The sequence below is a fragment of the Megascapheus bottae genome, chromosome 9, assembly GCF_031878675.1.
Source record: "Megascapheus bottae isolate mThoBot1 chromosome 9, mThoBot2.hap1, whole genome shotgun sequence".
In the NCBI taxonomy this organism is placed as follows: Eukaryota; Metazoa; Chordata; class Mammalia; order Rodentia; family Geomyidae; genus Megascapheus; species Megascapheus bottae.
This window is the reverse complement of record NC_143517.1, coordinates 31,133,522-31,152,055: the sequence shown is the minus strand read 5'-3', so window position 1 is coordinate 31,152,055 and position 18,534 is coordinate 31,133,522. Positions and strand designations below refer to the sequence as shown.

The window sequence follows — 18,534 nt, the reverse complement described above, 5'->3', positions numbered from 1 at the left end:
TGAGATGTCACTCAATGATCATGAAAATTTTAATCTTCAGACATGCATTTTTAAATTATATTTTTCCATATTTCTTTTATAGTATCTATGCCTCTATAAATACAAGCATTTTAAACCTGTCACAGTCAAGATAAAATTTAAACTCTATATCTGATAATATCAAGTGGCCATTCTAAAAATGGAAACAAATTAACAACTTGTACATGGAATAGAGAAATTCTAAAAAAATATCAGCATTACTATTAATAATACTATACAAAATAATTTTCTTATTAGAAATGCAAATCAAAAAGAAGGATGATTTGTGTTCCCTGATATTGGCATCAGATGTGCCAACACCCTGAAGTATATGTACAAGGGTAAAGTCTTACCAAAGAAAGCTGATGCCAGAATCATGGATATCCTCCTTTACCATCCATGGGAAGAGAAACAGAGAGTGACAGAACATTTTAAATATTTTATCAGCAGGATAATTACTGTGCATAATCGATTTATCTTAAAGTAGCAGAATTAGGGGACCAGAATTAAGTTACTATTATATACTCCTACAACTCTGAGTTTGAATGTCTGTTGCAATTTTAAAACAGCATTCCATTACTATGAAGTAAGACTACAGTAAAGGTTTGGAGAGCAGTATAAATTGTATCTATCTGATCACCTAGTATAATTTTGCACATGACATACTGTTGATAACCAGACACCTACTTACTTACTAACTTACTGAATGAGTTTAAAATGCAGGGAAAAAGTGTAAAAAATACGCAAACTTACCAATAGAAAACTCTACTTTCCTCTCAAGTGCATACTACCAACAGAAGTTGCCTAAAAGCAATGTCATCAAATAAACCAAATCTTTACATCTCCAGGTGGAGTAAAATGTTAGGGAGAAAATGATCTGAACAACATACCTTCTTGAAGTTTGTATAATCCTTTAGTGGGATTTTAAGAATTTCACAATCTTCTTCTGTCACCACAGATAATGGAAACAGTTCAGTGTCAGAATCAGCTGTTTCTTCAAGGGATCCAAAAGTATTCCATCGTCTGAGCTGTACAAATACCAGATGAAAAATCTTCATTAACACTTATTAACAGAAAAAGTATCAGTGAGAATGATAGGGATGCACTAGGCAAGTCAGCAAAAGTAATTGTAATACAAACTCCCATCCTATGAAATGAGACCCCAGGTAGTTTGCGCATTCATAGTTAACTTCTTTCCAATATTACATTTTCCATGCAAGAAGAAAGCATTCCTTGGTATATAAATCACTGACATAGGTGTGTATTTGTGTGCTAAGTTAGAATATGAAATATAAATACCAAGCATGGAAAAAGTACTGTAACTACAATATATAACGTACACTATGATGTTATAGTCTAGATAGATAGCTAAAAAGGTCTCAGTTCATACTTGCCTGTAAAAATCTAATGAGCATGTGAAGCCTCAAGATGCTATGAGATCAAACTTCTAACTAAAACCATAGAAGATTTGACTATGCTTCTGTCTTAACAGAGAACTGAGTTTAATTTGCAAGTCCATAAGAAAATTTAAATGTGAGTTGCTAATAAAGTCCAAATGCTATCAAATTGGGTCATCATACTCAAGAACTGGAATCTGGAAGCTTGTCAGATAAAAGAGCATACAGTAAGATTCCTGTTTATACAAGGTGAGGACCCAGAATTAAGACTCTCCAAAAAGCCTAGGAACTTAGAAGGGATGGAGCTCCTGTGAAATGTTGACAAGAATATCTCTATATCTAGAAGGAAAGCCACATGGAAGCTTGGTTTATAGCGGTAAAAATGGAAATAATTGTTGCAAAACCAAGAACTGAGTTTTGCCATGTGGAATGTGTCTATTTAGACACAAACATGATCAAACTTGGAAATTAATGCGAAGCTCCATGTGCCACTAACAGAATTCCTAGGATCCAGAAAGGTGCAAACTTTTAATGACAATTTTAAGCCAGGGAGAAAAGAATTCCTGTAGAAAGCAATTCTTGCTGAGAAAATCACAATAAAAATTTTATAAGAAATCGAAATCCCAGAAAAAATACACATGGGGAAAACAATTCATAAATGATAGTGCATGTAATTTTTCCAGAACTGACAGAAGTATAAAATGAAAGGCAAATAAAATCTTGAAGTACATTTTATTATATTTTCTAAGTCAGGAACTGGAATTACTACTTACTCTTTTTCCTTTCCAGTTCCTCCTTTAATATTACTTATGCATCAGTAGCTTCAAGCAGATAGATTTCTACATATGTTTTGCAGATTTCAGAAATAGTAAAAATTGCCCAATGAACCATAATAAAAGTAGATAATTTCAGTAACTGGCAATGTCATTCTTAAACTTTTATTTTTGATTCATCTGCCAATATCACCAAACTTTCTAATGTTTATATATGAAGTTATATAACTATCCATACCCTTTATAAACCTAATTACTTAGTTGAATTATTTTAAAGCTTATGAGTATGTAATTAGTATATATGGTTTTTCTAGTTTTCTCTTAAATCATCTTTAAAGTACCCAATGCCTAATTAAAATCTATTTAAAGGCATGCCCAGTGTTTCAGGCCTCTATTCCTAGCTACTTAGGAGGCTGAAATCAGAGGGCTGCAAATGGAAAACAAATAGGAAAGAAAAGTCCTAAGAGAGTGTGAGGTTCTGAGTTCAAGCCACAGTACTAGCATACACACACTCACACACAATCATATGCATACACATACACGCACACACAGCCCTTTACAAACATGTTAAATAATAAAAACAAAAACAATTATATGAGAGGCCAAAAATATTCAAACTAATGATTTCCAAAAGAGAATCAAGGTTGGTTCTTTTTTTTTCTGGTCATGGAGCTTAAACTCTGGGCCTGGGTGCTATCCCTGAGCTCTTCAACTCAAGGGTACCGCCTTACCCCTTACGCCACAGCTCTACTTTCCCTTTTCTAGTGATTAATTGTAGGTAAGACTCTCATGTTCTTCAGTGTCTAGGCTAGTTTTAAAACATGATTTTTGAGGTCTCAGCCTCCTGAGTGGCTAGGATTACAGGCGTGAGCCACCCCGCCTGGCTCATTTGGTTCTTTTTCAAAACCAAACAACACTCCTTAGCCTTAGTGAGAAGACAGTAAGATGCAATGCAATTTATAAATCCATGCCTTTAACCCATAACATTGACAAAATTAAAGTACTCTTATCTTGGGGATACGTATCTGTCATACTTTGCTCTAGAGATTATGAACACTTTCAGCAAGAAACTGTATCTGATATTGTTACCTGGTATATTGATTATACATTTGTTTATTTGTTTATTTGAAATAAGGATGGGAAGGGGAAAAACAAGATGATTGGGAGTGGGTAGGGGAGGGAAAGAGGGACAAAAACATGAGAGGGGATATTAAAGTTTGAGAAGTAAATCACCCATTGCCCGAAGAACTGTAATGCCTCTATACATTATCCCAACAATAAAATACAATAAAAAAGAAACACTTCTCAGAATCTATCACAGAAATAACATTTTAAACAATATATTTACAACGTTTATTCTTATGAGAGTTTACACTCACACCAACAGTGTGGTAGTAATACCTCCTGGCCACATCACCAGCAGCATTTGCTGTTATTAGATTTCTTGATAGTGGCCATTCTAACTGGAGTGAGGTGGAATCTCAAAGTTGTTTTGATTTGCATTTCTTTTATGGCCAGAGATGTCGAGTATTTCTTCATGTGTCTATAGGCCATTCTTATTTCTTCTTCAGTGAAGACTCTTTAAGTCTTTGGCCCATCTTTTAATGGGATGATTGTTTCTTTGGAGGCTAGTTTTGGAGTGATTCTATTTTTTGAGCTGTTGATATATTTTATATATGAGGCCTTTGTCTGTTGTATGGTTAGTGAAGAACTTTTCCCACTCTGTGAGCTTTCTATTTAGCTTGTTAGCTCTGTCCTTTGCCATACAGAATCTCTGCAGTTTAATTCAGTCCCACTTATCCAAGCTGTTTTTTATTTGTTGTGTTTCTTTGTCTTTATTAAGAAAGTTTCAACATGTGCCAAGGAGACCTAGTGTATCTCCTGTTCCTTCTTGTAAAGTTTTCAGTGTATCTGCTTTTACCTCGGGGTTCTTGATCCATTTGGAGTTAATTCTGGTGCAGGGTGACATGGAAAGATCCAACTTTATTTTTCTGCAGGTGCTTAACCAGTTCTGCCAGCACCACTTGTTGAAGAGGCTGTCTTTCTTCCATTCTATTCTTTCTTTGCTTCCTTATCAAATATTAGGTGGCCATAGATCTGTGGGTTGATTTCTGGGTCTTCAGTTCTATTCCATTGGTCCTCAGGCCTGTTCTTGTGCCAGAAAGCAGTATGGCCGTTCCTCAAAAGACTAAATGTAGAGCTCCCCTATGACCCAGCAATTCCACTACTTGACATTTACCCAATCATCCAGAAACAAAGGCATACTAAAGCCACTGGCACAACGATGTTCATTGCAACATTATTTACCATAGCAAAGATATGGAACCAAACCAGATGCCCCTTAGTAGATTAGATGATTGGATCAACAAGGTGTGATATTTATACACAATGGAATTCTATGCTGCCATCAGAAAGAACAATATCACCCCATTTGTAAGGAAATGGAAAGAGTTGGAAAAATCATATTAAATGAAGTAAGCCAGACTCAAAGGATCATAGGCTCTAATGGTTTCCCCTATTTGTCATAATTAGTATAAACCTTGGACTCTCCTAGCAGAGGTCCACATAGGGCAAAACTTAGTTACATAAGGCCATATAGGATGAAGGTAAATGAAAGGACCTCTGGATATGGAAACAAGAGCTACATAATGTATGATTGTTGTTCTTATTTCTAATCTCTTTTTTTGTCCCTTGGTTATCTCATGTTGTTACAATATCTTACCTTATTATCTGGTATAGTGTATATATGTTTATTTGAGATAGGGTAGGAAAGGGGGAAAACAAGATGAAGTAAGGAGGATGGGGAAGGGAAATGGGGTCAGAAACATGAGAAGGGGTATCAGTGTTTGTGAAGTAATGCACCTTCTATCTAGCGAATATAATGTAACCCTTCTATTAATTACAATAAAAAATAGCAAAAAAATTTATTCGTATGCACATGAAACTAAATTATATATATATATATAGTTTATGTATTTTAGCCTGGAGAATCTTTATTGCAAAAGGAAATAATATACTAAAATTAGTTATCAAGTGAATAATTATAACAGACATTCACACAGAAATGTAATTGTTTACACATTAAATCGTTTGGGGAAAAGCATGTCACTGTGTATTATAATCCACTGTAGCTCATGACAATGTATTCCAAAGTAAGGAGTGGAGCTAAAGTATAATATTAACTTTTTGTTCAAATATTTTCTTCTTACTCAGTAGCACTTGAGAATATTATATATTAAATTTACAAAGTTTATAAGATGCCATTTTTAACTGGCAGTTGAATTATTTCCCATCCATGTGTAAAGTGTTTGATATTTTTTATATTACAAATGACAGAATAGCTGAAATGACAATCTATGTTTGTAGTATTTACTCCTGGAAAATGCAGACAATTATCATTGTCTATTTTATACCTCCACATTTTCTGAGTTTTTCTGCTTGTATAGAAAATTTTAAATCAGACAATGCTGCAAAGTTACTTAAATGCATGTTAGCTCATTTTCCCCCAGTTCTTTTAAAAGCATCATTTATTAAGACAGTACAGATAATCTTGTTTTGATGAAAAACATTTATCTCATTTCTAAAAATCTTTTATTTTACTAAAAATAACTGTATAGCTGACTTCATTGAAAGCTGTGTATTCTCCTGCTGAAAGTGTTTTAAATGTACATGACACCCATTGCCTGCTTTTGAATAAGTGTCAAATCTTTAAAGATTTCTCTTGAACAAAGCCATCTCAAGATTTATTTTAAACTGCTACTACAAGAATAAACTTCAAATAAAAGAATTTCTTAAGCATATTTTTCTGCTTGTATTACTTTTTCCATTGCTTCTAGCTTCCAGGCATCCACACATTAAGAAAGATCAATAACTAAAATTAGAGCTGCTATTTTTAAACCAAGGAAAGGTCTTGCTCTAAATCCCATGGAATATATTTTCCTTTTCTGTTTGCAGAGGCAGACAAAATATACAAAGCTTCTCTTGATCTTAGGCTCATAATCAGGTCCATAAAGGGACATTCTGGAAAACTCAAACTCCAAGTATACTTTTGCCAAGGTATATTTATGATTATTTTGCATTTTTCTTGAACACATTTTTATGTTTTTATTATAATCTAAAAGTGATTGTATACCTTTCTAAAATTAATAAATTTCCCACAGGCACACAGGCCTTATATTTCCCCCTATTACTTAGACTGTCATGGTTTATGTAGAAGGTACACTCAAAGCAGTCATGATGGTATATGCCTCTATAATCCTAGCCTTTGGGATGTTCAGGCAGGAAGATTGAAAGCATGAGACCAAGAGTGTTTCACATGAAACAGAACAAACAAAACCCAACAAAATAGATGAATGCATCATAAAATGGTTAGGAAGACATTGAGTTTGAATGCATCATACACTTATTTGGAATTTTGGTCATAATGGAGTGAAGTAGTGATATGGAAGGTGTTTCTGCAAAGGAATGCCTTGGGCATATTTTTTCTACATCTATATGCTGAACCAAACATGAATTCATATTTAATTATAGGATAATATGATTGTATACTTTCAAGCCAATGCCGTATTCAAGCCTTTTTTTTTTCACAGAAGGTAGGGAAAGGTAGAAATTCTTTTAAGATAAGAGAAAATTTTCAACATAAATGTCCATTGCAGAAGATCATGATTTTGGTTTCAACTTTCCTTTCCTAAATGACAAAAGAGGGAGAGGGGGAGGGAGAGGGGGAGGGGGAGGAGGAGAGAGAGAGAGATAGTGTGTGTAAGAGAGAGAGAGAGAGGGAAGCAAAGGAAAAGAAAGAAAGCACCAAAGAAAGAAATCATGATTTCAGCATCTTAACAGAAGAAAGGCATTAGTACACAAGAGAAAAAGAAAGGGATACATATGCCTGTATTTACTTTGAGACAGTCTCTCAGTTTGTGGTTTAGGCTAGCTTCTCCTCATTCTGTGAGGCCCTCTTACTTCATTTTCCCAGTAATGTGCTTGCAGGTATGCACTACCATACCTGGCTGATACATGTTATCTATTATTGTAGCTGGTACACACATTAACTGACTTAATTTATTTGTAACAGAATTTCCAACATTGATGCTGGTCGTGTACCTGACATATACATATCATTGTTCATTTATATTGTGAGTGAAATACAGATTATTTTACTCCTTAGTATTAAAGATATTCCCAGGGGTGTGAGAACCGGAGTTGAATAGCAAACAAAATGTCATGTTTCTACAACCTGTGCTCAAAAATCTCATAGCAAGTGTGACAGTGGCATAGATATGGCAATGAAAAAGTGGTTGGTGTAGCTCAGTGTCCCAGGTCTGAGGAACACATGAACACAGAGGAACTGAATCTCAAATATTCTGCTCTGAGGATTTTCCTTTCTTTTTAGTTTTTTCATTTTTTGTACTTTAAAAAAAAGACAATGCTTTCAAAAGTAACTGGGGTAGTAGACTCCTCTTCATTTTGTTTCTGATGGATTTAGGTAAATGAATTTATCCTAAGGAATGGTACAATTTTTTCTTTTCTTCCAAAGACCGCAGATGGTCTAAATCAAATTAAATAAACTTCAAGGGCATCATCTTCTATGATTCAACAGAAATATACATCCTTATTTAACAAGATGTGCATTTAAAATTTTAAACCAACTCATTAAAAAAGCAGAGCACACAAAATATAGACTTTTCTAAACACTGTTGCACTTTATTATTTTTGACTCCTTACAGAGTAGCATAAAGTCAGTTTTCACAACTTTGGGGATGTTTTCACTTTCCTTTTCTAGAGAGAAATTAATCTGTCTGATTAATCTATAGAAAATCATCATTAAAGCACAGAAAGTAATCATTTCAACTCTCAATTGGGAAAACTGCTCCTTCCATGCTTAGGTGCTGTACTGTAATTAGATATCTGAAAATAACATATTAACAACAAATTGAAGAAAAGGAAGTACAATTTTTGAACCATAGTGTGAAATTTAGTGTCAAAGAAAAATGTTAGATTTTAAATAATAAATTTAAAAATAAGCATACAAAGCCAAGTGTGTGCCTGTAATCCTAGCTAATCAGGAGGCTGAGATATGAGGATCAAGGTTCATGCCAGCCCAGGCACAAAAGGACCTGGGACTCTTATCTAACTCTTAACTAATCTCTAGAACATGGGAAGTAGGGATTGGCTCAAGGGTAGGGCAGTATCCTTGAGCTGAGGAGCTCAGGGACAGTGCCCAAGCTGAGTTCAAGCCCCATGACCCTCCCCCAATAAATAAATAATAAAAGTAAATAAACATACAAAATGAATATAAAGAGCTTTATAGAACCTGTGTTGAAATTGACATCAATATACTAGTAAAGTATTCAAAAAAAGCTGGAAGTGGTCCTGTAGCACAAATGGTAGAGCACTAGCCTTAAGTAGAAAGAGCACCGAAACAGAGACTAATCCTTGAGTTCAAGACTGCCAAAAACAGATTTCTTTCTTCATCATATAAATAAGAAATATTGGGCCGGGAGTTTGGCCTAGTGGTTAAAGTGCTTGCCTAGCATGCATGAAGACCCAGGTTCGATTCCTCGGTACCACATACATAGAAAAAAGCCGGAAGTGGTGCTGAGGCTCAAGTGGTAGACCTCTAGCCTTGAGAAAGTCCAAGGACAGTGCTCAGGCCCTGAGCTCAAGCCCAGGACTGGCAAAAAAAAAAAAAAAAAAAAAGAAATATTGCTTTTGTCTTCATATTCAAAATGGAACCCTGAAGTTTACATGACAGTACTTTTATTTTTCCTTATATTCAAAATAAGTACCTTATAACAGTTGGGCTTTTACCATGTTTTTCATTAAAATGATATTAGTTTCATAATCATATACTCTACTTTTATAATTAAATTTTGAAAACATTTAAAAGTAGAATAATATTGTTTTGATTTGCATTTCTTTTATAGCCAGAGACCTTGAACATTTCTTCACGTGTCTATTGGCCATTCTTCCTCCTAGAAGTCTCTGTTCAAATCTTTAACCCATATATTGATTGGGTTATTGTGTTTTTTATGGTATATTTTGGAGGGTTAACTTCTTGAGTTCTATGTATATTTCAGAAGTGAAGGCCTTATCTGATGCATAGATGGTAGAAACCTTCCATTTTATGGCCTTTTCTCTTTATCTTGCCATTTCTTTTGAGTGCAGAAGCTCGTCAGTTTGTACAGTACCATTTGTCGAGTCTTTCTTTGATTTGCTGTGATTCTGGATCTTAGGAAATTTTACCCAAATCACAGAGCCCTAGTGCTCCCTTTCCTTTTCCTGCTATATTTCATGGTATCTGGCCTTACATTGAGGTCTGGTGTGTTCAAGAGGTTTTCTTCCAACCTATATTTTTGGTTCCTTCATCAAATATTATTAGTGGTTAATATGGTGGGCTTATTTCTTGTCTTCTATTCTGTTTCATTGGTTCTCAGCCCTATGCTATTCCAGTACCAAGCTGTTTTTATCACTATCACTTGGTGATTGAGTTTTGCCTTTGATATTGCTATTCCTCCAGCATTGTTCTTCATGTCAAGAATTGTTTATGCCATTCTGAGTCTTTTACTGTTCCATATGTTTATGGTAATAAAGTGAGTGCTCATGTGTCTACTAATAGGTTAACAAAGTAAATTTAGAGAATTCTATAAATAGTATGTCTTGTTTTAAAAGTTTATGTTAGTACATTTTAATGTAAGACTAAAATATAGCATAATATTATCTGTTGCATCATATGAAGTTCCACTATAATAAACATAAATAGGTTTTTTTGCTAACCATCATATTATTGAAATGTAACCATGTCAGTGTACCCATTTAGTTTTCATGGCACATGACTATGTTCTATCCATTCTCTTCTTGGCAAGCATTTGTATTCTTATGATTATTTTACTGTGCAACATTAATTACATAAATATTAACACATTATTTCCTTACTTCATAGGTTATAAGTTTTTTTCTGAAATAAATATGTAAGCACAAAATTTTGAAGATGAAAAATGTTAACACTGGAATTTCTAATATCAAACTGTTTATCAAAATGTACATTTTAACTTATACTTCTTCCTGTAATATAGACACAATGTTCTCTCTTCACAGTTTCTCCAGTGTTGCATTTTGTCAAACTATATTTCCCAACTCACTTATAAGAAATAGTGTATTATACATTTCATTATTTATATTTACTGCAAACTATGTAAATAGTATTTTCTCATTATTTTAATACCATTGTATTTTCTAATTCCTTCATTCATTTTCTGATCTTTAACTGTATATCTATATCTACATAAATACATATGTATATCCATAAAATTTTATTTCTAGACCTGATCTATATCTATAAAAGTTCAAATATTTGTTTCTTTTTTTCTTTATTAATTTGAAGTTCCCTGTTATAGTGAGAAACATATTTTTTCTTAATAATGTTGCCATTACATTATCCATGTATGCTTTGTAATTTGTTGAAAATATAAAAAGTCTCCTGATTCAAATACCCTTGAAATTAACTTCAAGAAGATGGTTACTTGCCAGGGACACTGGCTTAAGCCTGTAATCCTAGCTACTCAAGAGGATGAGATGTGAGGATCATAGTTTAAAGCCAGCTTGGGCACTAAAGTCCATGAGACTCTTATCCCCAATTAACCACTAGAAAATCCACAGTGGCACTGTGACTCAATGGTATGGCGGTACCTTGTGAGCTGAAGAGCTCACAGATAGCACCCAGGTCCACAGTCCAAGCCCCACAACCAAAAAAAAAATTAAAAAAATGATAACAAAAAAATCTTTTCATCACATTATTATGAAAGAATCTTGCCACATGATCCTCTAATATATTTGAGAGTAGTTTTAATCAGTTTTGATTCAGGGCCCCAAGCTGCGTCTTGTTCCCACCAGAATTTCAGCTACCTTTAGCTCCTCTAAAGCATTACTCTGAAATTCTCCTCTGTATGCTGTATTCTCCTTTGCTTCTTTTCCTCTCACTCACCATCATTTTCCTACCATTTTATCTATTACTCATCTTGCTTCCAAACAAACATCATTAAGTTAAAAATCTGTTCAATTTAACTGACATAAGAGAAATGACAGAACCATATGTCATAACTGAGGAAGACTTGGAATTAATAAGATTTTGGGGTACATAAGTAGCAGAAATACCACCATTTCCCTTAAGCTAAAGGTTTACGTCGCTGTTGGCCACTGATTCTGGGGAAAGTTAGAGCAGCCACAGCTCTTCAGAGGAATGAAAGCAGAAAATGCCAGTATCTGAAGGCAAGGAGCAGACAGGCCCCAGTTCAATAGAGACAGGAAGTTAATTCTCCACCATTTCCTTCTATCCAGGCCTTCAGTGTACAAATTGTTCCCTGTTCACATCAGTGAAAGAGTCATCTTCAATCTGCTGATTCAGGGTAGCCTTTTTCAGAAACAATCTCACCAGCACACCACACCCAGAAATAGTCTTCTTAGCTATAAAATAGCCTAGGGGATATATAATTTGTTTTCATAGTTGAATTTACTGTTTATTTAGGCATGGAAACATCATTATGAGTGTATTTTCTTTTCTTGAAGAATACTGTATGTCTGGATAATTCTTTTTTCATATATTTTTATTGTAATTAATAGAAGGGTTACATGATATTTGCCAGATAGATGGTGCATTAATTCCCATATATTGATACCCTTTCACATGTCTTGGTCCCCTTTTCCCTCCCCCCCACCCCCACCCCTCATCTTGTTTTCCCCGTTCCCTATCCAATTTCAAATAACCAAATACAAATATATCCGATATATCAGGTAACAAAGTGAGATACTGTAACAATATGAGATAACCAAGGGACAGCAAAAGAGATGAGAGATAACATAGTACCTTAAGAGCAACAATCATTCATTATATGGCTTATGTTTCTATTTCCTAGAGATCCTTTCATTTAGCATCCTACTATATGGCCCTTTTTTTATAAAAAGAACTAAGTGTATCATTTTAAGAATTAATTCTTATAGCTCAGGAATAATGGCACACTCCTGCCATAATAAAATATTAAAAAAAAGAAGAGTCAGTAATGTACATTAGTAATGGAGTATTTGCATAGCATGCATGAATATTGGATTTAATACCAAATATTGAAAAAATTAAAAATGAATACTTTTATTAAAAAGTATCTTTAATTAGTTGTACACAGAAGATGCCATTTAATAAAGCAGTTTATGAATGCAATGCATCTCAGTGTGATTCTCTTCAATATGTATACCCACATTTGATCCACCTTGTCCCCCACTTTTCTTAATTTTATGGTAGATAAAATGAATTTTTGGACAAATTCTCTCTCCTTCCCCCCCTTTATTTATCCTCCCCTTTTCCCTTTCCCCCCCATCTCTTGCATGTACCCATTGGCTTGTGCTGACTTTGTTGAGCTTTGACCTAGTTTTTCCTAATACTATTTGAGCTCTCCATAAAGTCTATTATACTTCTGTTAATTCACTTGAAACCATTAGAATACCAACCAGCTTGTTTCTTATAGGTTTAAAGAAGAAAAAAACTAAAACTCATTTTAATGTTTTTGTCATTTGTTTCTGAAAAATTATTTTTAAAATAATAAAATATTATTCAACTATCATTTATACTATGCTTTAATAAGATGTGTTTTAAGAACACAATATCCTTATCTAAGTATGAGTGAATGTACTGGGTTTTCTGCCACCAGTATTTCAGAAAGCAGTACATATTTGAGGTCTAGCATACTGTAACTATCTTCAAACCTATAGCAGTATATGAACTATGAAATGAACTTCAAGGTATGGATACTAGATGTATTTCTTTATGGTTGTTGTTTTTAATGCACTATGAGAAGTTGTTTCTTTTGTCTTCCATTTTCTCCTCCTCCCATTGTTTATCCCTTATTGTCACTGTATCTGATTTTGATACCTGGTGTATTGTATATTTGAATTAGGGAAAGGGAGAAACCAAATGATGAGACAAAGGACAAAGGGTGAAACAATGCAACAAGACAATGTTGGAATAAACAATACTCACAAGACAATGTTGGAAATGAATTTTACCACACTGAGAGGAGGAGGCTGGAGGAAGGGAATGTGGAAAAAAACCATGGGAGGGGGTAACAATGTTTGACAAGAACATTTTACATATGTAACTGTAACCCTCTGTATATCACCCTGGCAATAAATTAATTTTTTAAAGAAAGGAATATCTTAGTCATCACAATATTCCTGTATTTATATACATACACACACATATATATATATATCCTATCTCTACACACACAAATAGTATCTCTAATACAGTAAATCTACATAAAGATTGTTTATATCCATACAGTATATCTATACAGATCTGAAATAATTTGTGATTTAATTTCAAATGCTTCCAAAGTACACAGAGATATAGTCAGAAGCCACTCTAAAAGAAAACCAGGTTGGATATGAATTGAAATGTCAAAGTAAATTTGAATAAAACACTGAGTTGTTTGTTGCTTGAACAGTCAGGAATCAAATAAAACTCTGAGGGAAAACACAATACTATCTGAGGTAATATGAGGGAGGAACTTGTACTAAAACAGAAAGCCAACTTCAAGGAATTTGTTACTGTATGCTTTCAGAAGTTATCAAACATCTCAGAAAAAAAAACTTTAAAGATTTATAAAGCTAAGGAGAAAAACAATGTTGCATGGAACAAAATAATAAAAAGGTGTTTTTTTTCAAAACTATTTTTGTTTAGACATAGAAAGGCAAAATGTTGGTAATCAAAGCTGTCGCTCCAGGAGAAATAGATGGGATGGGATTGCTGAAAACCACATAAGCTGTTGGCAAATACTTTAGATTCTTCATTTTTACCTACATGAGTCCACTCTGCAGCTGGGGATAGGAGAGGTTCAGGCACTGTCCTAGTACTCGGAGCTTATCAGTGAAGCACCACCATCATACTTGAGTTCAAATTTCAATACATTCTGTCAAATTGTATTTTTTCAAATAATTTCTTTTTCACTCAGAAAGAGATATGGTTCTCTAAATTTAAAGTTGAGGTTTCATAGATAGATATGATAGGCATTTTTTACATTCATTCGTCTTGCAGTATCAGTCTATTTTGTCTCATTTCATTTAATAAAAAATATAAAATGCTTTATGCTCAGGTCTTTACAAATATTAATTCTGAGACACAGAGATTAAGTAACTTTCAGAAGGCCACATAATTGGTAAGAAGCTGAGCCAACTAAGAAGTTAACTGATCTATTTCCAGAGCTTTATATGACTCATTTCTCCTCTTTGTTCCTACTGTCTATATCAGAGGCAAGCGCAGCATATTCAAGGTTTTCCTATATTGCTATGATTCCCTCTCTCAAATAACTCCACCATTTCTTCTCCCTTTGTTGCTTTATTTTACTTCCATGAACAGATATAAAATGAATAGGGACATTAAAATGTTTACACTGAACTTTTAAGATGCAAAGCATTTACTTCCTGTAAATTAGCCCAATTTTCTGTAACCCTTTCTCTTTTTTCTACATTACTTTTTAGCTCATCAGACTGCAGGTAGTCCCTTGAGTCTCCACAAAATCCATGAAGTTGTAATCTACTATTGTTTCAAAGATCTAAATGATTTTGCCACAGTAGTGACCTACAGCTCACAAGCAGCAAGACTAGAATTTGGTTTCAGATCTATTAATAGTATTATTTTTACCTAGTAAAAATATGTTGCTTGTGACTAACAACTCTTTGGTTGGATTTAAAAAATATAAAATTAGTATTAATCTGTGTGCAAAGACCGACAGAAAAATATTATCTCTTTATGACCCAGAAGCCTCTCGTTGACAAAGTGGAGAACAGGACATGCTGGCCTTATTCAAAGTCAGGGAGTCAATATTTTCTGTTAAAAACTGGTGATATTTCGTTTTACTTTTTCCAAAGTTCATGCCCTGCCCCACCCCCAACAAATCCTTTTTCTCTCATAGACTTAAAGCAGAGAAAAAATTCAACATCAAAAACACCAGATGCTAAGAGAGAACTGGGAAGTAGATTAAAAAGGTCAAGGGTCAGTAAGGATGCAGCTACAGCAATGCACTTATGGCCTGAAATGTTGATGGTGGAAATCTACAGAAAACACATTTCCCAATTAAAACATACAATGTAAAATAATAAAAAATACATAAAAAAGAAAAAATATTTCCTATATCAGACTTTGTACATCCTGACTCACAATTGAATTGTATTCCACTTAACAATTACATAGTCATAATTTTATTATCATGGATTAGAAAAAACTAGAAAAATCACAAAGTTCAACTAGGACTTTCCTAATTTAAATATCCTTATTTGTTTGGTGCTTCATGAAAAGTATCACTTTATGTGAAAATACATCCATCTGTCCATCAGACTAAAGATCTACTTATTTCTACCAGCTCAAACAGAACTTTCTTTAGAGAAAACTTGATTTGATGTATATTTCTTTCTCTAAAAAAAAGATAAATTAAGAGAAATTCCTTACAATGAGTGTCTGTGAGTTAATAGCATGGGAGTGTGAAATGTTCTACATTAAACTTCCTATTGGTCTTATTGACCCTAAAATGATGAAAGGATGCCTCTAGATAATATGGGATAGAGATCTTTGTGGCTATGTGACTTTCTGTCCAACAGCATTGTGTCAGAATAAATGCTAAAGATTACCAATGCAAAAGGAGTGGATCCAATTTTTTACATTTTCCTATACCCTAATCAGGTCAATGGAAGTTTTTTTTATCTTCACTAATAAAAGAAACCAGGGTACTGATCCATTCTTACCTTCATCTGGAAAAGTCACAAAAATTGAGAGTCAAGTCTATGGTCAAAGTACAACATTCTAAGGAAAGTTGAATAAAAAGTCATAGAAGCATCTGTGTCAGAATGATATTGTTGCATTCTAATTGCCCAATCCCCATGCCTTATAGAGTTATCTATTTTAAGGAATTATTAGAAATTAGAGGTTAAATTACCTAACCAAGTTTCAAAAAATGATTCTTAACTCTGAGGGAAAAAAGTATTTTAAAAAAGTTACAGGTTGCACTTGAATTATGCTGACTTCAAAAAAATTTTATCATTTTTATTGCAATTAATACAGGGGTTACAGTTATATTTGACAGATAGAAGGTGCATTACTTCCCACACATTGATCCTCTTCCCATGTTTTTGTCCCCATTTCCCTACCCCCACCCCTACCCTCATCTTGTTTTCTCCCCTTCCCTTTCCTATTTCAAATAAATAAACATATATATAATATACCCGATAACAAAGTAAGATACTATAAAATATGAGAATAACCAGGGGACAACAAATGAGATGAGAAAGAACATAGTACATTAAGAACAATAATCACATATTATATAGCTCTTTTTTCCATATCCTGGAGGTCATTTAATTTAGCCTCATTCTATATGGCCTTATATATCTGGGTTTTGCCCTATTGTAAATAAAATATAATAATAATAATATTAATAAAAATAGAAAAGCAAGTTACCCAATGGCAAATGAATCATTTGGTCAATTTGGTCATCTTCACAAATAAAGAAGTCAAATGAGAAAAGGTATTTTAAAACAAAGACTGGAGACAATACTAAAATGTTTGAAAGCTTAAATTTAAGTAAGTGTATGTTTTTGAAGTGAAATGTATTTGAATAAAGTGTATAAGCAAAGCCCTCTTGTTTTATGATGTTTTTCCAAAAAGCATTGGCAAACAGATTTAATACAGACCAATAAACCTCTTTCCCTTATTGCTTTTAGAATAGGAAAGCTATAAAAACATCTTATACACAGTATAATTTTTATTTCCTCTAATTTATTTTTAACTAGAAGTTCTCCATGACTTTGTGTTTAATTTTAGGCATATCACACATTTTAATTACCTGCAGAAACAAAAGGCTACTATATGTAATAATGATGGCAAATATTTGGTGCTAGAGTTGTGGTTCAATTGAGTGTTTCTCAATTTAAATATATTACAAGCTTTATATACTAAGTTTTAATGACTGGAGAGACAAATAATTGATATATTCCTATTCAATTATTGCAAAAGAAATATTTACAGATTTACTTAATTATCTTATTAACATTTACTCTTAAGGATGAAATAACATATCTTAAACATGTCAATTTACACAGAATGAATGTAGTATAGAAAAGCAGGATCTTGCAATTGACATGGATTAAAAACCTCTATCCTTGCAATTAAGTTGAGCCAAAACTCATTTCACAGTTCATCTCTGATATTTTTGAAGGCTCTTCTAATTAATTTAATGTGGGTTTAATTTAATTTATTCTAATCAAACACTTTCAAACATTTTATTGATACCAGGCTCTCTGATTCATAGAGGTCACCTTGACACTAGAGGTTGCCATGACAGTCAATGGAGGGTTCAGCATAGAACCCTTAAAACAGTACATGAGAGAAGAACTGGAGGCAGGGCAATGATAGAAGGCTTGATTCAAAAATAGTCCTTGAGGATTCCTGAAACACATCTCCTTAATGTATGCATGCAGAAAATTGGATTTGACTAATTACCTTCTCTGCCTACTCCCTTCACACACAGCTTGTTATTAACCAAATGGTTAATAATTCACATTGAACAACAAAAAGATCTGTAAGGTGTGTTAGTCCAACAAGCCAAAAAATATATGAACAATTAGATTTATGCAGCAAGTAATGGAACTGTGAACATGTGCCTATAATCTCTGGCTCTCTAGTTTATACAATTAGAAAGATGAAAACATTGCCTTTTCTTGTATGCACAAGAACACAGATGATAGAATTAATTGCTCCCCAAATAACTGAAATAAATACAATGTTCTTAACGTTATGCAGAGTTTCTGAGACCCTCTTGCTTAGGCTAAATTTAGTTAGACAATCACAACTAATAATTAAATTTCTGTATAATATATGTTCCTTCAGAGCTCACAGTACTGATAACTAACTATTCTTCACTCTTCACATATGAGACTAGGAACCTTTATTACTACTGTACCTTCAGGGTTTTTTTTCTCTGAATGAATTGTTATTTATAATGAAAATTATTATAATTGTTATATTTTAATTATGAGAAAGCAAACTTCTTAAAACTGATATTAAAATTGTATTTTTCTATTGTTAAACACTATCTAAAAATATTACCTTAGATGAATTTCCTAATCCAATTAATTGACATCTAAAATCTCTTATATGTTCTGGCTGAGCCTTCTTCAGCCTTTTATAACTATTTTGAATACCTTCTCTAATCTGCTATTAATGCATTTTAAATTCATTTTCATTCTACCTTTCTTTATACTCAGTCTGCCTAAACTCTTTTTTCACATATTTTTATTGTAATTAATAAAAG

The 18,534-nt window shown here is 33.3% G+C and overlaps 1 protein-coding gene across 1 annotated transcript in view; it reads right to left on the bottom strand.

The window, feature by feature from the left end:
* Positions 1–18,534, bottom strand: part of Cnbd1 (cyclic nucleotide binding domain containing 1) — a 245,832-nt gene that overhangs the window by 61,499 nt on the left and 165,799 nt on the right. The window contains exon 7 of the mRNA XM_090338696.1: positions 909–1,046. Within this exon, the coding sequence (XP_090194822.1) occupies positions 909–1,046 (138 nt within the window). The remainder of the gene's footprint in view (positions 1–908; positions 1,047–18,534) is intronic.